Source organism: Lissotriton helveticus, chromosome 8 (assembly GCF_964261635.1).
Source record: "Lissotriton helveticus chromosome 8, aLisHel1.1, whole genome shotgun sequence".
Taxonomy (NCBI): Eukaryota; Metazoa; Chordata; class Amphibia; order Caudata; family Salamandridae; genus Lissotriton; species Lissotriton helveticus.
In genome coordinates this window covers 1191018239-1191042762 of record NC_136069.1, presented here as the reverse complement: position 1 = coordinate 1191042762, position 24524 = coordinate 1191018239, and the positions used below count along the sequence as shown (strand labels likewise).

The window sequence follows — 24524 nt, the reverse complement described above, 5'->3', positions numbered from 1 at the left end:
TATTTGATGATAGGGAAAAGAATCCTTGAAGGGGCACAGATTACTGTCTCTCTTCCTGATCTCTGTGAAGATGGTTCGTAAATAGCTTGGTGCAGCCTGCTTACACTCTTTTGCAATTCTGTGGTGGGCACTCCAACTGAGACTTTCCTGCTGGACAGGCCATACTTGCAGGCAGAAGCCAGGCCTGGAAGGTAGCCTGGTAAGGATACATGAAAGGGGAACTGACCCAAACTGTTTCCATGGAGCAGATATGGAATATACATTCTCCATCAGAGAAATAGGTATGAAGATGGGAGCTCAAGACGCCTTTGCTGTTTATTGTTGTGGTCTCTTCTAGTGAGGAGGGAGTACTAGGCTGAGTAATCGGGACTACTATGCAGCAAAGGTTTGGGGTTGCACAAACAACCAATTCCCCGGAGGTGAGGGAACATCGTCTGGAGGCTGAGCTGAAGCAGGAATTACTGGATTGTCATATGTGCCCAGACATCCTTCCTGTGACAAAGGGAGGAGCGAATCATGGAAGGGACTGCTGTAATTAATCCTGGCGTAAAGTCCATCTGACAAAGACTCGCTAAGTATGTGTGCCGAAGGAATTGCCGTACTTCTGGATCTGGTACGTCAACCTTTGTCATATATTCCTGTTATAACCGACAGTCCCTTGGAGTGGTGTCCCTGTGTGGTAGGCCTGGATGAAGGTGGGATAAGCACATTCTGGTAGCCCAAGTGCCCTGTAAGTGGACTGTGTGACCATGGCACGACGCTTTCAGCGATGAGCTTTGCAGCCGGCTGCTGCACAGCCATCAAGAGGAATGCTGCGTGCTGCCTGGAGGCTGCTAAACGTGGCCCTGTGCTGCCTCTACTAACTTGATGAGAGATTGAAAAGGCCTAGGACTGGGAGACAGAGTGCTAAAATCAACAGGACGGGCACGAACTGCACCCATAAACGTACCCTTAGACGAGACCTGAACAAGAAATGGGGGGGACCCAGTTAGGGGGCAGGAGCCACTTCAGACGGACGAATTCCTAGTTAGCAGAGGCCCTGGAAACACAAAAACTTACAGTCAGATATTTGTGCATGATTGATGAATGTATAGTGTAATTCTATGTTGCCTGCAGATAGTTAGGCGGGCAACATTTCGCATGTAATTGTATAAAAGGGAGATTTTTAGATGATGTAAGTTGCAAAATGTATAGGACCAATGACTCAACTGTCAGGAAGTTTGTGTAAAAAAATATATTTTCTGCCTTTGTACAACATTTGATGATTGGTATTTATTGTTAATTGTACTGTACACGACTATATGATTTTGGCCCATAAGGGAATCTGTTTATATAAATGAAGCTTGAACCGGGAAATATGTGTGGCAAGGTATAACATTATTTTAAATTATTTATTGAAAGGTATAGAACACGAGATAACGTGTAGTGAGGCAGAGTTGAAGTACTCTCAAAGTGTGAGTCTCCGTTTTAACGGGAACACTTTACATGGATTTTAAGACTTTACGATTTGCTTTTGTGTGTGCATGCCAACGTGCAAAACCTTTTTACTCCTAAACTTTGGGAAGAGTGCTTCAAATGCTCATCGACCATTTGCAATTAAAGATGTCTAACGTAAGTGGCTGTTTAAGCCAATTCAACGCTGGCCTCCAGACCAGTGTGACTAACTTTCATTCACAAATCCCAGGGCTGTCAGTCCAAGATGGCGCCTGCGCGCTCTCGGCCTCTCTGGTCCCACCCTCCGCCCCCGCCCAGCACTGCGAGGCGCCGGGGCTGACTTCGTGGCCGGGGCGGGGATCGGCGCTGCCTCTCGGAAGCAAGAAGCTGAGGGCGAGAAAGAAAGTTTCGCGGTCTCGTTTAACCCCCACCCGTCTCGAGCGCATCGCAGGCGGCGGTGGCGGTGGTGGCGGCTGCTTCAATGCTGGCCCTAGCGGGGATGACGAACAGGTAAGAGAGACGCTTTGGCGCTGCTGACGTGAGCTCCGGCATCTCGGGGCATCCTCTGTGCGGCTCTATGCGCCCCGGGCTCTGCCTGCGAGCAGTAGGTTACAACCACTGCTGCCTGCTGGTACCCCTCATGTACTTTTATTGTTAGTGGGCCATGCTGAATTAGCGCTCTGACACCTTCGGGTAAAGTCCTCGCTATATAAAAAACGCATAAAATCAAAAAAATAAATAAATAAAACATTTAAAAAAATAGTGTGTATTTAGTTTTTTCCCCTCTAACAGACCTGCCGTGCTTCCCACTCACATTTAAGTATTCAGTCTTGTGTTTAAACTTGCCTGCACATTTACCATGTTCCAGAATTGCTGAGAATTTATTCGGTGATATTTTTTTAGTCACCCAGCACCCCCTGTGCTTTCACTGGCCAATACGCGCGTTAGTTATTCATAAATCTCTGACTTCCTTTCCATCCTGGTCGGGACTGTAATGCGTTTGTTCTGTTGTCGGGCCCCTGTTGCCAGTTGTGTGCAGTTGAACTTTCCTTCAGTTGCTGCGCGGAGCTGTGCGTGCGTGATGCGGGGAATGTGCTGCCTGGGGATACAGGAAATGAGGCCAGAGGTTGCAAGGCATGGGAGTTCAGCTCCGCCCTCCAGGCACTGCAGACAGTGCACGGCGGTGATTGTTTTAGCATGTGTTGTGTACATACATTAGGCTGCAGCAGGCATAGCGCCGCAGTCTGCTGGTGGGGAGAGTCGAGGAGCTGTGTTTTCTCTGCACACATTCAGGCACACAAGCAGTTCAATGGTGTCGGCTCCAGGAATGTCTTAACTTTCAAATCTTGCATGGGGTGTGTGAGATTTGGGAGTTCCGGGCAAAAAGTTCGTGTTTTACACGAAACATTATTATTAACTAATGTAAGTCGAGGAATGTCATTGCTCCATTGGCCCTGCCCCTGAGTGAGAATGAGCTGAAGGTGGGAGACTCATTCTCAGTCAGTGGTGCTCTACAGAATGCGAGCCAAGCCTTGATGTGTGTTTAAGTGAGAGTACGAGTTTTTGTACAGTCCCCAGGATCCAAGGCATACATTTCAACAGTTTAATCGGGGGAGATTTAAAGTAGAAGCAGTACTTAATTAGCACATAAATAAGTGCCAGGGCTTTAGTCAGCAGGCCTCTTCCGCTAGCACTGCCCATTGCCGCTGTCAATTACAGTAACAGCAAAACTAGTAAGTCCAGGGGTTAAGTGGCCCGGGTCTCACCGGGTCTGAGCACCGGCAGTTTTTTTAAGGAGGCCTCGAAACGGGTCTCCATCAGGCTCTGTTTTGTGCCCTGGCACACGCGGTCCTGCAGTGACAGCAGGCGCATCATGTGCAGTGCAAGTGCTCACACTGCTCACTTCTCACTAGTGGAGAAGTTACGGCATGACGTCATGCCAGGTGAGTGTTGCAGGGGAAGGGAAATCTTATAAAGAGTCATTTTCTCTCTGGATTTCCCTTCTCTTTTTGAATCTTAGAATCAGCAGCAAGATAGTCGTGGTGTCTGTCACCAGGGCTTTAAGTGGAAGCGTTTCCAATATTATATACAAGCCATAGTTGCTGCTTATTTATCTTATGCAACTAACAACCATTGACAAAGCTAATAGTCCTGACTTGTTGTAGGGATGATGTTACTTGTTGTAGGGATGATGTTACTTGTTGTATTATATATCTCGAAGCAATGACAGAAACAGCAAAACACTATGCTAAGCACAGATTTTTAGCGTAGTAGTTTTTAAGACACACCCTTGATTACATTGGCCACGCCCCTGAGACCTGCCAGTTTATTTGTCCCACTTAAAGCCCTGAGTAAGTCACACAAAGAAGTGTGACAATTCTGACAATTTCAGTACCCCAAAGTTAAAAGAATGGCTTTGGCAGCAGGTATTCGCCATTCTTAATGTATATTGAATTAATAAACAAGTTATTGTGCTCATCTCTGAATAAAAAAACAAACAAACAGCACTACCATGTTGCAGACTGTCAAAGCTACCGGTGCTGAACGTTAAGTTCAGTTCCGAGCACCGGGAACCACCGGCTCAAATTAAGCACTGAGTAGAGGGGGGACCTCCTTCATCCCCTCCCCTCCTTGGAAATCAGTTGGGCAGAACAGATTTTTAAGAGGGACAAATATGAAAAATCTATAAAAAAAAAAACAGACAATTCTGCATCTGCTGTCATAAGCACACCATTTTGTTACTAGATTGAAGAAGGCGCTTGTTATACTTAAGTAGCCCTAAGACAATATCAATATCATATGAATCAGTAGTAGTGCTTTATTGGAATTAGAAACGAGTAGATAGAAGTACTCCATTATGAATACTGCTACAGTTGTTGGGTGCTCGATGCCAGTATTTCCCAAACTAAGGGTCGTGAGTGAGCCGATGTTTGGTGGGTTGCGAAAATCAGAGCAGTTAATAAAGATACATTTAAATTCTTTGTTTAACTTGTCACACTTTGCCAGTTATTCAAAGACAGAGGACAAATGTCAGGCTGCTTTACCCTTTTAGCATGGGGACTGGTGCTTACTTTTCGTTCTCTAACTGCAAAGTGAGAGGAGTTTTTAAAGCGAATTATGTGACTAAGTAGGGTGTTGTTTTTTGAAATACACAACACAATGTAAATACCTGTAAATTAACTGTGTGCATTCAGCAGTCAGGAAAGCAAAAATGAAGCTATTTATTTATAATCCTGAAGTATGCTGGAAACAGAGATTTTAATATGAAGATACTTACTTGGTGATGCATAAATGATAAATATTCACAGAAATCTGATTGTCATTTATTCCTATTTGTGTACAATATAGGTTGTATGTCTGTGCAAATTTAGTGGCAATTTCAATGGAAAATGTGCTGTCTGTAAATGACAACGTGCTACCACAGAATTATTTCTTTATATTAAAAAAATTGCCCGCTTCATGGCCATTAAAGGTAGGAAAGTCACAAAGGTTTGTTCTAAAAAGTGGAGTGTGGTTCTAAAACGTTTGATAACCCTTGCTCTATGCAACTATCAGGTCTCTAGACAATAGTCTTCTGTGACCTGTAATTTAGAAGACCATGCCTTAAGATTCCTTTTGAAGGTCAAAAGCAAAGCAGTGTTGTGAAGTTCCTCAGGAAAAAAGGTTTGACGTTTTGATGGCTTGAGCAGAAGAGCATCTCAGACTTCTAGTTTTCAATCTGAACTGGAGAACCGCTAGAAACAGGTATTCTAGAAGGCATACACTGATGTAAGGAAGAAATATGATTCCATTTCAAAGTGAGGTATTTCACCAAAACTGAATTCTTTCACTGACAACCAGCTATGAGACTTTCTCATCTGAGTGCTTACTCTTTCTCGGCCTAGACTGAAGAGGACTGCTGAATTCAGAAGTATCTGTTATTTACGAACCAGATATAGGCCTTCCTACAACCTTTTACTGCAGTCTTGGCATATGTTCATGGCTGTGCCCTGCACAACAGATGTGTGCATCAGAGATGAAGAATGTTTCAGTTTTGGAGGCAACTATTTTTTTTATAGCAGCCCTGGTTGAAAGCTTCTTGTATGCTGTGAAATGAAGTCATTTGACAGATCTATGCATTCTTTGAAATTAAGGTTGCCACCTCACTCCGTATCACCATGGACTCGGTTTCCATTACTGCGCTTTAATAATATGGTTTGTGTCTTTTGCTTCCAGTGAACTAAATATGCTATGACATGAAGGCATTTATGTGTCAGTGGAAAGCCCAATATTGGAAACAGTGTAAGTGGTGACATGAGTGAGGCGGCCACCCTATCATAAGTCTGCAACAATTAGGCAAAGGTTGGGTGGCAGCTTTTGAACAGTTTTATTTTGTTTTTGTATGAGTTTTCTTAAGCACTGTACATCAGATGGGCCTCTTCTGAGCAGTCAAACTTAATTCTTAGCTTGCTTTTTCTGCTGATCAGCTGTATTTTTTCAATTCTTAGATGGTCAGTAGAGACATTTACAAGTTATGAAAAAAATGAATCTAAGTATCACTGGCATTCAGTCGTGTTGGGGAACAGCCTTTATTTACCACCATAACCGAACCACAAGCTGCAGTTATAACGCAGTTGTTACAATGAAGGCGTCTTTAAATTCCAACGTTTCCCTGTTGTTGTGCAGACTGAAGTTGTATTAGTAAATTATACCACTTGAAAGTCTAGTGCTTTCCCTAAGGCATTTTGTAACAATATGCTTGGTAAAGAAATGCATGATAAAGATTTATTTATTTATTTATTTATTTATTTGTTTATAAAGTTTTATATAGCGCGGACTTGATCCTGAAGGATATCAGAGCGCTTTACAGATTGAGGCAATTAAATAACTTACCACCCTATTCCCCTAAGAACCCACATCCCACTATGGAACTAAAAATGCAAAATTAGAACAGAAAAAAATGTAATAACTACTAACATTTTTACACAGATAATAAAAACAAAAAAAATCTTATACCAAAAATACATGCATCACACACATACAAAATACATACAAACATAATTACATTCATACAAAATCGATATTTTTAACATCTATTTTTTTTCAAACGATATTGAACACCGATATTTCTCCTCCTCACTATTATCACACGCTCAGAAGTAATGCGGACGCAGGGATCTCCCAAGCCCTTGTACTCCTGGATTTGTCGGCCGCGTTCGACACGGTGGACCACAACATCCTTCTACACTGTGTCGGACAGGCAGGCATCCAGGGTACTGCCCTTAAGTGGGTAGAGTCCTTCCTGACCGGAAAAACACAGGCCGTCCGCCTAGGCCCCTACACTGCAACTAAAACCCCTACGACCTGTGGAGTCCCTCAGGGCTCCTCCCTCTCACCACTTCTGTTTAACCTATACCTCCGGCCCTTGATTCATTCACTCCAGAAATGGGACATCACTGTCTATAATTATGCCGACGATTTACAGATCATCCTACCTCTTAACCCACCTCATGCCATTAACACGTTCCACTCTGTCATGATTCATATCCAACACTGGATGAATTCGAATCAACTAAAACTAAACCCCGGGAAAACCGAGCTCCTCCTCCCTGGACTCAGCCACGCTCACTGGGGTCCGCAGTTCTGGCCCTCTGAGCTAGGCCCCTCCCCAGACCCGGGCAAATCAGTGACGAGCCTGGGTGTGATTATCGACACCGAACTGTCTCTTAAAGCCCAAGTGGGTGCGGTCATCTCATCCTGTTTGAACCTGCTCCGGAAGATCCGCAAGGTTCGCCACTTACTTCCGCCCACCGCTCTCACTCAGGTCATCATCTCGTTAGTACTCTCCCGTCTGGACCTCTCCAACTCCCTCTATCACGGCCTCCCACAATCTCTGCTGCACCGCCTTCAGGTTGTCCAGAACCAAGCGGCCCGCCTCATTTATAAAACTCCTAGATGGCAATCGGCAAAAGCCCTACTTCACAGCCTGCATTGGCTACCAATCGGCGGCCTTCAAGGTGGCTTGCCTTACCTTCAAGGCCCTCCACTGCACCGGCCCGGCTTTTCTCAAATCCCTCATCACTCCTCATCGACCAACGCGCAACCTCCGTTCAGGCCACCTTCACCTGCTAGTTACCCCTAAAACAAAAACCAAGAAATTCGGTGGTCGCCGCTTCTCCCACCTAGCCCCCGCATTCTGGAATCTTCTCCCTCTGCCCATTAAATCCAGCGCTTCCCTCCTGAGCTTCAGAAAAATACTCAAAACCTATCTTTTCCCATCCCTTGGTTAGTACACCGCTACCTCCGTCTCCCCCTCAATCTCTCACTCTGTCTTACAGCGCCATGAAGCCTAGGTGTTAGCGCGCTTTATAAATCGCACTTAAGATAAGATAAGATCTTCGCCATCCTCTTCTGGATCATAGAGGAAGGGGCACCAGCCAAGGATACCATATTGCCCACTCATGCTACGCCTCCTGAACACTCCCATGTCTCCTTGCCCCCTGATCTCAAAAATAGGCGACGAGAGTTTTGGAACAACACCTTCATCAAAATGTTGAATCAACATAATGAGGTATTGAATAAAACGAACTGTTGGGTCTGTGGTCTCCTGCCTCACTCCACGGAGTATGATGAATTGGTTGTAAGGACTGCGGAGTTACGGCATGCGTGGTAAAGTCATGCGTTGTGTCAACATACAGCCAGCCAAGGGAGTAGCCAGAAAATTTAAATACCCCCCACTTCGAACCAAAGTTCTTATGGCACCAAGCAAAGAAGTCATCACAACTCTCCCTAGAAGAGCTCTTTTTTTTTTTACAGAGTTTTATATAGCGCGAACTAGACCCGAACTGAATCCGGTATCAGAGCGCTTTACATAGCACCAGTTACGTTACATGAGGACACGCATTCGTTTTAGGCACGGGGAGATTAAGTGATTTGCCCAGAATCACAGGAGGGTTTTTGGCGTCGTTACTGAGACTCGAACCCAGATCCTCAGGTCCGAGGTCTTACCTCAACTCAGGACAGAAGGCAGTGGTCATCCTATTAGATCTCTCCACTGCCTTCAACACTGTCGCACCCAATCCTTCTACAAAGGCTGGGGCAGGCAGGCTTCATGGGCCTCGCCCTGAAATGGCTCAGATCCTTCCTAGCAGATGTACAACAGGCAGTCTTCCTCTCCCCTTTTACTTCCCAATCCAGGGCCAAAAACTGTGGTGTCCCTCAGTGTTCATCACTTACCAAGATCTATCTAGCTCCTTTAGCCGTAGTCTTGCAAAGCTGGGATATGAACATCATATCCTATGCAGACGATACCCAACTGATGCTATCCTTCCACCAGCTCAGTGACCATATAACTGGGAAATTACAGTGCCATCTTGCGTCCATTGCTCAATAGATGCATGACAGCTGCCTACAACTCAGCTCCAACAAAACTAAGGTTTTGATCATCTTTTGGGAAGTGCAAGATTAAAAGATCTACTTCCAAAGAAAACAACATTAGCACCTCTTAGTCAGCAAGTACACTTTAGATCTAGCCAAGAGATAGCTTCAGTTGTCTTGACTATCACTTTTTTTTTTTTTTTTTTTTTTTTTTTTACAAAAAATGCTTTATGTGAGCCCCCTTCATTCATTGGTCTGTTCGACTAGCTTTCACTTTTTGCTTCTGCCCATTACAGCACACACAAGGCAATGGGGTCAGCACACTTCTGACACTGGTTATCTTCACTCTGAGATGCGCCATTTTGCTTGTACACATCTGCCTTAAACAGTAGTCCACTTTAGTCTCAGGCTTGGTAGGCCAGACTTTGATTTTACCTATGCTTTAATTTCATGCTTTTTTTCCCCTTTTTTTAAAAATAATTTTTTGCAACAGGTAATTTGTTACTTTTTTTGTGCAAACTCACTTTCTTTGTGCAAACTCACTTTCTGCTAAGTTTTCCAACAACAAATACATCAAAGTGATATCTAGAAGAAGGAATTTGAGCAGGTCAAATATGCACTCGCCTTGTAATGTGAAAATGGGTGCATGGATTTCAGATTTAGTGGGGCACAGACATTGAGCCCATAGGTATTTTATTTAGCCTGGTTCTAGGCTTCGGTTACGGAGGTTAGCTAAGCACCGGCAGGTAAGTGCCGAGCCTCCTGCTCAATGAGGGGTACAGGGAACAGTTAATATAGCTCCACAGGTCTTGCTGTTATTTAGCCTGGATTAAAAGAAGGATGCTTAGGATGAACATATGTGAGACTAAAGCTGCGTCTACAGACTCGGCATTGCTGTAACACTTGCTCTAGAGTACCAACTGGGCTTGTGCAGGGGTAACCTATTTGTATAGGGTAGCACAGCTTTCTTTTTCAGGCTTCACTCCCCTCTGATACAGTCAAAGACTTTTGATGGGCCTGGCTGTGCTGCGTCTTAGCAGCCGCCATATGAAAGTGTGTGACTTAGCAACCTACCGGGTTACTAGGCAACCTATGCAGGCTATTAGAGTGAATTTGTGTAGCAGGCAAATGGTATAGATTTTTTTTACACAAGTGGTTCCCAATCTGTGCGTCATAACTCCCTGGTGCACCAACAAAATTAGCCAGGGGAGCCAAGCACTTTAATGCATTTAATGCTGAAGGGTTTGTTGACTTCCGTTAAACTTATTAGACCTAAACGCATGATGTCAATGATTTGTAAGTGACATGCCTAAAGCTGTAAACGTTGTGCTTAATTGATGGCATGTCGAGGGAGATGACCTCCATATTTCACTGGATCCCCACGTTCCAACCCTCCCAAAGTAAAAGAAGATGCCTGATTAATTTTGTTAAACTTGTTGATAGTTTAGTTTTTTTCAAATGCATTTTACACCAATTCAAGTTATCAGGAAAGTAAAGTTGTCCTGTCTCTGAAACACACTTAGGGTCCGATTACGACTTTTGGCAGTGCGGGCGGGTGGCCTGCCACCACCTCCCAGCGCTGCCAAGAGTCTCTGTCACCAGCTTTGGAAAGGCCACACAGTTTCCTGCACGGCATGGGCTGTAAAGTCCATGCCGTGTAGGAACTGGGGCATATGCGCATGGGGGGTACATGTTGTGCCCCCCCCTGCATGCATCCCCAGTCTGAGGGGGCACAGAGGGCCCTGTAGGACCCCATTTGTTACAGCACCGCCAACCTTTTCATTAAGGAAAGACCTCTATGAAAAAGCTGGCGGTCATGAAACTTGTGATGTGTATGGCGGTGACGCAGTGGCACCACCTGCATCTTACAATGGCCCTGACCACCGGGCCAAAGCAGGGGAACGGCGGTTCCCTGGCAGAGCCAGCGGTCCAATTATGGTCCGACCTCCCAACTCGTAATGGGGTGGGCGGTCCACCATTGCTGCACCACAACGCCTCGGACTGCCAGACTCTTAATTCGACCCTAAGCCTGAGTGTTATTAAGTATTGACATGGGTACTTGAACCATAGGTACTTCCAGTAAACATTTCTTCCAGTACACAAACGTTTCCAGACAGGCCTGCTCTTTCCCTGAGCACAGAGAAGTAAAACACCATGTATGACATAATGCCAACATTCAGAAGCAAGAAAGAGGGATGTTAAAAAAACATTAGAGGAATTTTTTGGGCTTTCATTGAATTGGTGGCAATTTTAAGGAGGACATAGCTAAAATAAAGCTGTATTTGGTTTAAAAACTAGTGAGTCACCCTGCTGAGACAGGTGTGTTGGCAAGTATGACATGGGTAGAAACAGAAGTGCATGCAAACATTCTTCAAGTGCAGAAACACTTTGCCATTGGGGCCTACCCGCTTAGGGGTGCTATCTTGTACTGTAAGTGGGATAAAAAAGCTTGAGAGGGTTCTCCAAAAAAGGCATGGGCAATGAAGTGTAACTAGGAATATTTTATTAGAGGCGCCGCCTTAGTGATACAAACCACCCTGCGTATATGATTATTATACCTTTATCAGCTTCACGCCAATTATTTCAAAGAGAAAAATAGAAGTACTCCCGATGCCAGACTTACATCCCTCCCACCCTCCAAAAGAAAGTCACATAGTGGAGGCCAACAGGTCAAGTGTCCCAAATAAGTTTGGGCACCATTGCGCATGGGAATTGTTGAATGAACTGATTGCTACTACCATACCTCAGAGGTGATAACCTCTATCTGGGATAGTGTAGGTAGAAGGCTGGGCTCATGTTCCACAATTGTCTGAAGGAGTTCAAGGATTTCATGGTGCCCAAGGGGGCAGAGGCAAGAGGAATGTTGAACGGTGCTGGGAAGTGATCTGACCAGACTAGTGGCAGGTGGGAACCAACTGTGAGGGAGGGTTGGTTAGAGAATATCAGATCCAGGGTGTGCCCCCCCTATGAGTGGTCTATTGACCACTTGGGGAAGGGAAAGATCAGACATTGCCTCTCTAAACAGTTCAGCTGGTCTGGAGCTGGGATTGCCCATGTGTACATTAAAATCTCTGAGGGCTGCAAAGTTTGAGTATTGTAAATAGAAAAGAGTAAGTACAGAGAGACACAAGTGTCAGTGGCAGGTTCTTTTGGAGCGTGATAGATTAGGGCACCCGAGAGTGAGAAATCGGGGGATATCTGGAGGTAGAAGAGTTAGAAGACCAGGCTCAACGAAGTTGATGTCCTCCAGCCTGGTGAAACGCAGTTGAAATGAGCGAGGTATATGATGGCACTCCCACCCCGCACTCTGGTGGTGAACAGATGTGAATGTATAAAATAGTCCTTGCGGATTTTTTTTTTTTAATCAATGTAATAGTAAAATGGAATACTCAAAACAATGACTTTTCTCCATCTTGGCTGTAATGGTTGCTTTTTTTTAATTGCCACAGGGCTTCCTTTTAATGTTTTCCAGATATAGAGCGATTGCATTATCTTGTGTCATTTAGAACACACCCCAATTGTTTAAAAATTCGATTAGAAAGAATTTAGAATTTGGATGCATCCTGTTTGGCATTTAAGTTTTTTCATAGAATATGGTCTATAACCGCTGCATTGTTTGCTGTCGTCATGGGAAATGCTAAAAGTAGGTTTCAAACTTAAATTGAATACAAGAAAAACCGTCAATATTAACGTTTTATTTTTGAGGTAACTAATCTTCAATGTTTTGATGTTTGAATTATAAATCGCTTTAGTAAACTTGCATTTAATATTTTAATGCACTTTGTACTTTTATAATAAAGAAAAAGAAGCTGTCTCTCCAGTTGCCTCGATTTACCTCTAATCCCTGCCTCCCCCACCCTTTTCCATCATAGATTCAGATTACTGGCCAGATTTCTCTTGGGACAGTGTGAGTTTGAGGCGGTTCGTTTTTGAAGCCACTGCTTAATACTAGGGCACTGTCTCATTAATTAGGCGCCCTCTTACAACAAGTCGTACCCCCCTGCACGTTCTGGATGCCTGCTATTGGTCTGTCCCACCACCATATTGATTGGTTCTCAGTTTATTTACCCCGGTAATCATGACAGTTAAAGTTGGCCTTTCTGGGTTCGAACCCATGAACTGTAGTAGTCGGCTGTAAGCTTTTTAATTCGCTAAGTTACCGGTCTCTTGTGGCTCTTTCGAGTATACCACCCAAAGGCCTAGTTTAATTTTCAGAATGCTTTTACTCCAACTTCTTTTAAGTAATTTTTACCTCCAGTTAATTTTACGACCAAAGGGAGTCGTCGCTTGCAGTCACCACTTGTCCACTGCCTTTTGCTGTGATCACAGACAAAATTATTATATTTTCACATTCCTCAGTTTCACAACTATGACGCGAAGGTTTACATGGGAGGATGTTTCGCAGGAAGTGCTGCAAAAATAATATTTACACGTTCAGAAAATGTGATTATCAGTGCCTCGAAGCTTGACTTCTTTTACTGAAAACAATTCCCTTCTTCCGCTGCTGCTACCGTTATGCTTTCAAATGTAGGGAGGGACTGGGCCTTGTTTTCCTAACTGTGTTCATGGACAGCCTCACCAATTCGAAACACAATCCCCCCCCAAAGGTGCCTACTGACCGCATAGCACCTCCCCTTTGAAACCTAACCTTTAAACTTGACCTTTCGCTGCTTCATTTTTCTGTTTTCCGTTTGTATCCTCCTGTTTAACACTAAGGATGGGCGTAGTTCGCGAACTTCACGTAGCACTACGCGAGCTGCGTAGTAGCATGTTCGCACTGTGCAAGATGCATTTTCAATGATTGCACAGTGCGAACAAGCATCGGGCACTGTGCAATCATTGAAAACGGCATCTTGCACAGTGCGAGCTGTAGTTTTCTGCCGCTCAACTCGATTTTTACTCGAGCGGCAGCTTTCTCAACGCGAACTGGTAGTTTCTCATTGCGAGCGGTCGCGAGCATGCACGACCACTCGCAATGAGAAACCTGACCTACCCGTGTTGAGAGTCTCACCGGGATATCATTTTGCTTGCTCGCGAACATGATGTTGAGGACCGCGAACAAGCAAAAAATTACCGCTGCGCTATGCGTGTTGGCACTGTGCTACGTGCAGCTCGCGTAGTGCGAAGTTCCGCAAACTACGCGAGCGTAGCGCTTCGCCCAGGGTTATTTAACACTGTTGCCAATAGTGTCTTTTTAGGAGTTTGAATTACTGTGCATCCTAAAAGATTATATTACTATGCCTTTGATTTTTCTTTCCTTCTTAGTTGGCTCCAGCTGTTTACTGAACGTATCCATGTTTCTGTTACATCTCCTACAAATCTGTCTGTGCAAACCCAAGGAACTCCATTATTCAAAGGCAGGGCTTTAAGTGGGATGGAAACACTGGAGTGCCTCTACAAGGGGTATGGCCTAAAACGTTTTACTAGAAATGCTTTTTAGGCCATGTGGCCTCTATATAATTAAGGGTGTGGCTGCAATAAGGACGTGGCTTTAAAACTGTTCCCCTCCGCATACCACCCGACCAGTATTTCGGTGCCTCCCTGTGAGCTTTCTGTATTGGATCCAGGTCTATTGAACAGCAACAGACATGCACCTAAACCAGGCTAAATGTATTAGCCTTGCCAGTGCTTGTTAACAGTAGCAGATGAGTGTGTTATAATAATGTTTTTGTTGTAAGTAATTGGAGTTTAAAGTGTTTCAGTTCTGAAGGTATGAGACTGCGAATAAAAAATTATGTCAGTGTAAAGGGGAGCAGTGTTGGGAGTGTTTGACACTCATGTTCTTCCTTTCCCGCCACTCCCGTCTGCAGTCTCTCATATACACGTATGCCTAATTTCTCCCCACATCTTTCTGAAATCCTTCAGCTGCATCTCCTGCACCTCATCTTTCCTGTTCTGCACGCTTTTTTCACTCCCCAACCCTTCCTACACACACAACGCACCGAATCAGCTGTACTCAGTGCATTTTCTTTTGCTTTCACCTGTCAATATTTCAACAGCTGTGTACCTCCTTCACACACTTTCTCAATTGCAATTAACACACATTACCATTTCTCTGTACAATCTGCAGAGAGGCCAAGGATTGTATGTGCATGTAATCGGAACACTTTTGGCCCACTGACGGGCACTGTGATAGACGTACACTGTCTTCTGCCTCCGCTCCAGGGCTTTCATTTGTGCACTGTATGAACACCCTCCCAAAACCTGAGCATACCCAGGAACCTCGATGCAACTCACAGCTTCCATTCGCCCTCAGATGCCTAGTTTTTCGTTTCACTTCTCAGCTTTTGCTCAGATTTCATTGGTTCAATATTGCACTGAGCCCTGGAGTCTCCCTCACATTTGCCCTCACCACAGATCTCAAATACTTGTGTAGGTCTCCCAATAGCACCTGCACCATTTCTCAATTTGAGAGTTTTGACACGTCTAACGTGGAAGGTGGTGTGGTCTAGTTATTTTGTTTTGCTCATCTTGCAACATGCCTTCTAATCCTGGTTTCGACTCTAATAAAATAGTGTGATTTTGGACAAATTACTATTATTCTCTACTTGGAAATGTAAAGATGTTTAATTCATGGTCAAAATGCTTGAGGACATGCAAGTTTGGAAGCCCCTCAACAACCATAAATTTACTGTATTCAAACAGATTTCTCTCTGCTAACCTCTACCACACAGCTGCCTCACCCCAAGCACAGCTCGATTCCATTTCAGTGTTGAACTGTACCCCCTTAATCTTGGAGTGTGCCACACTCCATGCATTTTTCTTGGACAAAAACCTTGTCCTACAGGGAAACACCAAGGTAACGGCAAATGTGGTTTCAATTCCAAGGTAAACTCTCAGGGGAATCAAACCATTATCCCTAAACGAGACTTAGCCGAAATCTGGTCGCTCGTCCTGTCGAGACTGAAGTAAGAAAACTCCCTACTCATAGTAATTTCCAAAGGACATCCAGTCCTCCCCAGAGCAGCTCCTTATGCAACTCTCAAGTTGGCCACAGGTGCAAAAACGTTTTGCCACTTATATATTCTGTATTCCTAGAGGGGCCCCCCAAGGAGACGAAGAGGATCCTTAAAATGACCTGCACCGTACATCCAGCTATTTTTGTGCAAACTCAAATTACCTTTACAAGAAACTGACCATCTCAAGTACACCATAACTCCTTTGGAGCAGGGCCAGCTTCTCCTCGAAATACCAGGCTTTAAAAGACAAAAGCTCGATATCAGTCCTTCTCTGGATGAGCATTCAAGGTGCGGAACCCTGTCCCATCGAACATTAAGAAAGGCGCCTCTTAATGGGCTTTTGGAAAAAGCTGAAAAACCAGATTTTTTTTTCAGCACCAACAATAATACAAAGAAGGTGGAAGAGAGGTTTGTGTGTCCATCAGATGTTCTCTCCATGCATGAAACGGCAAATTCAAAAATGTGACGATCTGGAAAAGATGATTGACTGCTTCTGTAGAATTCACTAATTTTCATGAAGATTCATCAAATGACGTAAAAGGGTTATTAGTGAAAACAAAAAGTGCATATAATACATAAAGTGGAACAGGGTCATAACTAAACTCGCTATCACTGAAACTGTAAAATATATATATAATGCCAAATATGACGTTTTTGCCTTTTTGAAGCACACTTGGCACAAGAGTGAAATCTACTGGTTGGTCTTTTTTTCAGTTTTCCGTTAAAAAAATGGATTATGTTTCTCACTTCTTTAGGTACTGTACTGTTGTCTAAGTAGGACATGCTCTCGCTGGCGGTAGAATGTAATTGCATTAACGTTACGGCTTGACTGGCTAGTTCTGTGATTCCTACATATTTGTGTCTTATGGGGAGAGTGTCACTGAGCATTTCTTCTATGTTTATTACTTTTAGCAGTCAAAGTACCAGAGCCACTTCAGAGTGACACTGTCATGGTTGTCTTAGGAGTGTCCTTCCTTTCATTGGGTATGACAACAGACCACATACCATGTGGCTTTGTTCTCATGCATGTATGCTCCACTGCCTTCCCCTTGGATGTGATTTACATACTGACTTCCATGTATGACACCGTATTCCCGTGTGTGCACCTTGGATTCCATTGCCTTGCGCATGTGTCCTGCACTCCCCTGGTGTTCTTTTTGTATGTGGCTTGTGTCGCACACGCTTTCGTCATGTATGTCACTTACAATGCACTACCTGCCTCTGCTGACTTCATGCATGTGATATGTAGTCCTTTGGCTTCCTCCGTGTATGTGACTTGTAGTCCATTGGTTTCTTCTATGTGTGTGTCTTCAATTAGACTTGCTTGATGTATGTGACTGATATTCAATTGTCTTTCTCCATGTACGTAACTTGCAATCCACTGGCTGCCTCTACTGGCTTTAGATGTATGTGACATGTCTTCCCCCCCAGCTTCCTCCATTTATGTGACTTACATTTTATTGGCTTATGGTATATATGTTACTTATATTCCACTTGCTTCCTACATTTATGTAATTTGTATTTCACTGGTTTTTCCATGCATGTGACTTCTATTCCACTGGCTTCACATGTGTTATTCGTATTCTGCTGGCTTTATCTATGTATGCGACTTGTATTCCACTGGCTTCATGTGTGTGATTCGTATTCCATTGGCTTCCTCCAGGTATGTGACTTGTATTCCATTGGTTTCTCCATGTATGTGAGTTGTATTCCACTGGCTTCATATGTGTTATTTTATTCCGCTGGCTTTATCAATGTATGTGATTTGTATTTCATGGATTTTCTTCATATTTGTGACATATATACCACTCACTTTCTCTGTGTATATGACATGTACTGGCTGTCTCCACTGGCTTTTTCCATGTATGTCGCTTATGTTTCACTGATTTCAACTGTGAGAAGTATGTCAGTTTATCACCTTCAATAATACCACATATTTACGGTAATATTATACTGCTACTTTGGTCACAGAAACACAGGTTATGAAACACAAAAATGTAAACTCAGCTGATGCCCATAATTTCAGCTGCAGTTGCAAGTGATTTTTTCCCAGTGCTAGTGTAGTTCACTAATTGAGCAGTGATGGTGGGAAGGGCAATGGGATATATCCTCCTGAAAGCGCGGTCCTTGATTTACTCATGTTTTTCTGACTGCCCAAGTTTTCTTCTCTGATTCTACTTATTAACTTTGTGCTGTGCATTCCAACTAAAAATGAAGTCTCGGTTCACATGTTAATGAGATTATCCCATCATAGTTTTTAAAAGTTGTCATCTCTGTTGGCATAAGCTCTCCCATACCAATATGAACAGTTTTCCTGTATTATGTTTAGCGCTATTGGTCCATTGACGTTATTGACAATCTGATTGTCATTGTTACCTGCTTTTCTTTTTCTTAGTGGCCGCCTACAGAGAGCTTCTCCGATTCCCCACTTTGTAGGTCTCACTAACGGCCAGAAGCTGCAAAAGACCTATTGTGAACCATACCAAAACCTAGAGTGGACTTTGTACCAGCGCGTTGCTTACCACTAGTTTGCTTTCTTGTCACTCTCATTTGCTTCTTCTTTGATGGCTTTCCTTCCCCATTTTGTGTTATGCCCTCCACTGAGGTATAGCTTTCTTTTTACCAACCCTTTAATTGCATGACTTCTACTCGCATTCAGGGAGCTGCTTTTTTCGTCTTTCTTTCGGCACTCCACAAGAGGGCATGTGTTTTTTTGCTCTGCTCCCCGTGCGCTGCTTTCCCATTCAAAACCACCCCCCTCCGGAATAATCTGTGTTGCACCCTCCTTCTCTAACCCATATCGTCCATTGTTTCCAGCACCCACTATTTTTGTATTTTTATTTCCACCCCCACCCCAAGATCCTCTTTTCTTTCATTCTCCAACTCAGCTTGATAGCCACAGCCTTAATTCCCCCCCCAACGCGATCCTCCATTGCTCTACGACACCTCCAGTCTCAATGCAAAAAAGTTGTTTTTGTTTTAATTCTTTAGAGAGTTTGGCAGCTGACATGTTCTGCGGGGCAGCTCCGTTTTCTAAAGGTGATTTCATAAACGTATACATTCATCATCTTGGAACCATAAATACAAAAATGTCATTGGGTCTCTGCCATGCCCTAAGTACACATGCAAGGTAACATATCGGTATCGTAATGCTGAGCAACTACGGTGCCATCTTGCACATACGTCATCATGCCCATTAAAAATCTGTTTGGGAGATGTTGTAGTGCATCAGCAAAAACATTGGCAAAGGCAGTAGGTACAAAATTAAAGACCTATTGGTTTTGCCAAAGCTTGTTTCTTTTTTGCCAATGCTGTGCATCAGCGAAAGTCATTGGCAAAGACTCAGTGGAGTGGTGTGGCTCACTGGTTAGAGGCGGCAGACCCGGAAGCAGGAGTCGGCCCGGGACTAGGGTTCAATTCCCGACACGGCAGGGTCATGGACCAGGGTCAGGGGACTCGATAATTCTCGCCTCGGTGCCTACTCTAACCAGGGGTCCCACTCGGCAACTCTGGGCATTAGCTTGCCTAATCTCCACACCGGCCCCATCAACGCCGGGGATGCTTGGCTTCACCTTGGGGACTCCCAGTAGGGACCATCCTACAGGGAAAGCCAGGACGGGTTCCCCAGCGTTATACCGCGCCAGGATACTCCGGTAGTAATTGAGCGCGTTACAAAACAGCTTATAACCTAACTGTAACCGGTGCGGGACTCGCGGGGACAGAAGAGAAGGGCAGAAGTCGGGTTCTTGTTACAATGGGCTTTAATGAGTTCAACAAATGGTCAGAACAAGTCTTTCTTATCAGGGTGGTACGTCGGGGAGATCGACTTCGGGACCTTCTCCTTCGTCGGCGCTCTACGTACAGAGTCCTCCGATAGCCGGTCTGGCTTCTTCGGGGTTTGGTATCCTCCGGGTCCGTCTTGACTACTCCTCTCCCCCGGACCGAAAGGAAACAAAAGAAAAGGGAGCGAGTGAGGCTGGTGTCCTTCTCGGACCGTTAACACCGGGAAAGGGAGTGAGGAAGTAAACCCACACGTGCACCGAACTTATGTACAAGTGAGGGGGACGCGGGGGTGCTCAGGGTAGGGAAAACCGGGAACCAGGGACTCCGCTATTTTACAACGGGACCGCCCTTCCGTCCCACCCAGCCTTTGATCCGATTACGCACCTGGGCAAGCCACACACCTCCCCCGGGTGAGTGGCTGGGCGGCTCGTGGAATCGGTGGCCTCCAGGCGTCTCCTCCTCGGACAGGAACTCTCCTCCAGTATGCGACTCCTCCTTCCAACTTGCTTCCGTCTTCCTCCGACCTCTCTCCTCGTCTCCTCTCCAGGTGTACAAGCACGACTCGTCTCCCGGTGCTTCCGCCTTTAACGGCGTTCCGTCATCCTGAAACTCCGCCCACTCATCCACAGCCTGATAGTTAAAGGGCCAGTCCCCGTCACCTTCTCGGCCGGAGGCAGCCTCGGATCCAGCCCCTCGATAGTCCATATGCTGAGGGATACAAGAGGGGGTATTTGAAGTACGTCTCAGAGTCAATGGTGATTGATCAGGTCCTTTTCCCATAACGGGGATCAAAGTCGGGGACACCCCGTTACAATAACATAACATAACAAAGAGAGAAAGTGAGACCTATTGCTTTTTGGAATTATTATTTTAGGATGGCACTGTAGTTTGGGTTTGGGAACAGGAAAGACTCCTCCAGCAGAGGATTTATCTTCATTTTCATTGCTGTGTTTTTTTTGAAAGCCAATGTTTTTGCAGAAGCACTACAACATCTAAAAAAAAATAAAAAATGTAATGAGCATGTTGACGTATATGCAAGATGGCACTGTGGTTGCCCAGCATTATGATGCCGATATGTTACGTTATGTTAGGGGCACTTAAAGTATAGTGCACATGACTCACTCCCGATTAAGTATCTAGGCGCTCCGCAGAACAAAGGTAAGACAACTGATCAAAACAACCAAGTTTTCAAAAGGTATAAAAAAAATCTCAGTCGGCACAAGGTCGTATTTTTTCGCACGGTTTTCAAATTTTTGACCGACGGCCGGATGAGAGACTTGGCGTTTGATGTGGGACGTGGTTAGAAACACTATCCCAAATCAACAGTGACACATATCACAGTGTACACTGCTATCTTGAATCGAATGAAGTTACTGAGAAGACTATGAACCCATGAAAGGTATTTTGCATTTATTGCTGTGATAATTCAATATATTGTGTCTACACAACGCTATTCAATTTGAAATGCTGGAGATTTTGAATTTTACAAGCGTTTGATTGCTGTTGCACTTTAGACTCAACGCTGCTAGACTAGCGCATTCTGAGCATCTGCCCTGAGGAAGCCCAACTTGGGCGAAAAGCGTTGGCTGTTTGTCTGATCATCTTGTACAAAGAATATGTCAGAGGATGAAATAAAAGTGAACTGTGTATACCATTGAAGGACCATTACTCATTTTGTGAAAGATTGTACAAACATTCTTTTTTTGTTGCCTCTCTATTTTCTTATTGCTTATATGTTTATGGTTCTTGGGTGGTGGACCTAAGAGGTGGGCAACACTTGTTAAAATCATTCGTATTGACATTGGTGTATAGAGTGGTTTGTGCAACTCGTTATTCCTTACTGCCTTTTTGCTGATTTCTGCGGCACAAGGTCGTATTTGGAGGGGTAGACTGTTCCAATGGCCCCCAGACAGTGGCATCCACTCCCCCTTCTTCCTGCCTTCCCAAGCTAGTCGCTTGAAATTTTGCACAAGTCTAAAAACCTGCTTTTTTTGTGAGTTGTTATATCTTGTGCAACACCAGGAAACCCTTACGAGGTAACTGCTGCGGTTTACATAAATCTATGCTCCCCATCATCTGAGACCGTTGAAACCCATATAACCAGCTGAGTCCAAGAGACAGGGTTCACTCTCCTGAGTGCCATGGCCATTTCAGTGTTATCTAGAGGTGTTTCCAACAAGTAGCTCGTGAGCTACCAGTGCTCTCCATCTACCTGTGAGTAGCTTTCCTGTGTGAAGCCCACCCTACAACTATGGAAGGTTTTGCTAGGTCGAGTTGTTATAAGCATACCAAAATTAAAAAGCATCTATTCAAAACAAAAATGTGTGTATTTTCAGAAGTCAAACTGATGTTTGGAGGAAAATAACTGGATCTTCAAAATTTGTTAGAGGGATTGCATCTATGGTTTGCATGTAGTATCCATGCAATATTTCAGTTCTAATTGTCAATACCTTTTTTTACATTACTGGTGGAAACCCTGCCTAATGCACCAATGTGATCACTGCTGACAGTCTTGGATGAGGTGTTCACTTTTACATCGCTAGTATTGGTTGCTCGGGATGAATTTCATTGAACAGAAGTAGCTCTTGTTACAGAAATGGTTGGCGACTCCTGAATCTAGAGGGTTGGTCTAGAGCATAGGTACTCACAAACATTTACTGAGGGGGGGCGGCGGCATGCCGTACAGTCTGGTATATGCCCAAGGGCTGCATCAAAGCTGTGGCTTTCCAAAGGAGACAGAGTAGGGTGGGAAAAAACACACCTTCTCCAAAGATTTCTAGAAAAATATTTATTTCAAATCTTTTTTGTACATTTTACATTCTATTACTTGTAGGTTATAAAAACCAACATTGGAAACAGAGTAATTTGTTAATTTTAACTGCCTTACCCACTTCACCCACACTCACTGCCCCTGCCCTAGTGTACTCATGAACACAGTTTCCTTACCTTTTATTTTGCACCCCCACTGTCCTCTCAGCTAAGCCAGGGATGCCTATGAGCATAGATGCTTTGTAGAAAGTACAAGCTGAACTTGCTGTTAAAACAAAGCCTAAAACCAGAAAAGCATGAGCAGCATGCCTTAATAACATCTTTTGTATAGCTTTTCTGAGTCTTGGCTTTGTTTCTACCGTCATTTCAGCTTGTTGTATAAGCAGGGCAGCTTTGCTTATGAAAGAGAATGCTGTGCTCTTTCAGGTTATGTCACGCCACCATCACTTGTAAAACAAGGTGAACTGACTTTAGAAACAAAGCCCAGAATCACAAATGATGCTGCTTAGCTAGCAGAATTAACCAAAAAACGGACCCGAGCAGCTTTTCCTGCTGCAACCATGGGTCCTAGAGGGAGCTATGCAGGCCGCAAGGAAAGGTCTGCCGGGCTACCAGCAGCATGCGGGCTGTACTTTGAGTACCACTGGTCTAGAGTATTGACTTGAAGGATTATTTGAAGTAAAATTCACAATACCTGTATCTCAATCATGTATCGCCCAATCATGCCACGCGCCTGTCATTGAAATTGAATGTTACTACCATGAACATATGCATGTAGTCTCTGTCCAGGCAGTGTTTGTGGAAGGGTGCACCAGCTACCCGTTAATGCCCAACCAGCCAGCATTGCTATCTTCTTATGAATGCTTTGATATGTGCTGGCCTGTGTTACAGAACTTTTTTTATTCTGCCCCTGCAGTCTTAGCTGCACTTCGATATCATTCTGCATTGATGTGATCTTAAAACCTTTTCGGAGAGCTATGGAAGGAGATGTTACCACAAGAGTGAATCACTGGTTTTGGGAATTTGATGGTTTAGAAGGGTCGGAATCCGCTGGAATGTTATGGGGGAAAACGAGTAAGCTGGTTTTCTTGTTTTAGTGACTGTTTAATGATTTGCAGATGTGCTGGAGTGAAGAGGCTGTGTCAATGACATAATTTTCTGCTGAGGCGTGCCCTGTGGCGTCTCTCCTTTTCCATGCATTTTCGACTCTTATTTCGAGAGGAAAGGCTAGAGTGTGGGCATGTTTGCTGACACGTGCCCTGTGGGTGGTGAGAGATACCACCACTCATTCTATAGTAGATTGCAGAGGAGTGCAAACATATTTGTTGTTAGCTGTCTTCTACCTTTGTGAAAAGTGGAGTAGTTGGTTCCAAATAATTCACTACATGGCCAGCTTGGCGCGCTGTCCCGTCAGCTTGAGTCTGTGAGTCTTGTGAGAAAGGGGAAGAGATGTCTCCCACTTCACTGATGCTCCATGGAGGCTTGTCCCATCTTTGGTCTCCAGCTTTCACTTTTTGCGCTGTGACTACCAGGAACTGGATTACATATAGGGCACATTGTTCAACTCTGCACCTTAGTGGACCCTTAACTGGGTGTGGCGGGTGCAGACTGCGACAGTACTCCCTGGTGTGGCCAACTCGTGCGTGCACTGTGATGTGCGCATTGGTGAAATGCAGACTGGTTGGGAAGTGTGCGTATCCTCACGACTTCTTTGCCATTGCTCCCGTGATCATGCCGGCGAAACTTGTGTGGCGCAATTCGTAATATAAAAGAGGATTCATAAGCATCTGCAGCCCCTTCTATGATACCAGAGTACCACAGTGTGCAGGAATCTGATGCAAAAGCCCATTGCTCCCCAGGACACTATGTAATATGGCTCCAGGTGTGATCATCAACTTTTTTGTTCAATGGTCCAAGACACCAATTGATCCCATATTGATGCATGTGTACACTCATGCTTAATATGGTTCAGGAATTTTTTACAGGTCCCTCAGCTCTGCCCTTTTCCAAGGGAATAATCAAGGAAATGCGTTTACTTATGCCGTCAGTAGTCTCGTAAAAAGGTCAGCAGTGACTTGTGTCTTGCGTTTTCCTGAAAACTGAAGCATAGACACGCTTCTTGTGATGTATCTTTCATATAGGCGTCCTTGCAACATTGTACGCCAGCACTGGGGCCACAGATTTGGAAGTGTTGTAACAGAAAATCTACTGCCCTCAACTTCA

General features: G+C 44.4%; 1 protein-coding gene across 2 annotated transcripts in view; it reads left to right on the top strand.

Moving 5' to 3' along the window:
- The first annotated feature begins 1741 nt into the window (after positions 1-1741).
- LIMS1 (LIM zinc finger domain containing 1) overlaps positions 1742-24524 on the top strand; it is a 367628-nt gene continuing 344845 nt past the window's right edge. Inside the window, exon 1 of one of the 2 annotated variants that reach the window (XM_078658137.1) lies at positions 1742-1944. In XM_078658137.1, the coding sequence (XP_078514263.1) occupies positions 1916-1944 (29 nt within the window). In that variant the 5' untranslated portion in view covers positions 1742-1915. The remainder of the gene's footprint in view (positions 1945-24524) is intronic. The other variant, XM_078658139.1, reaches the window with a different exon arrangement.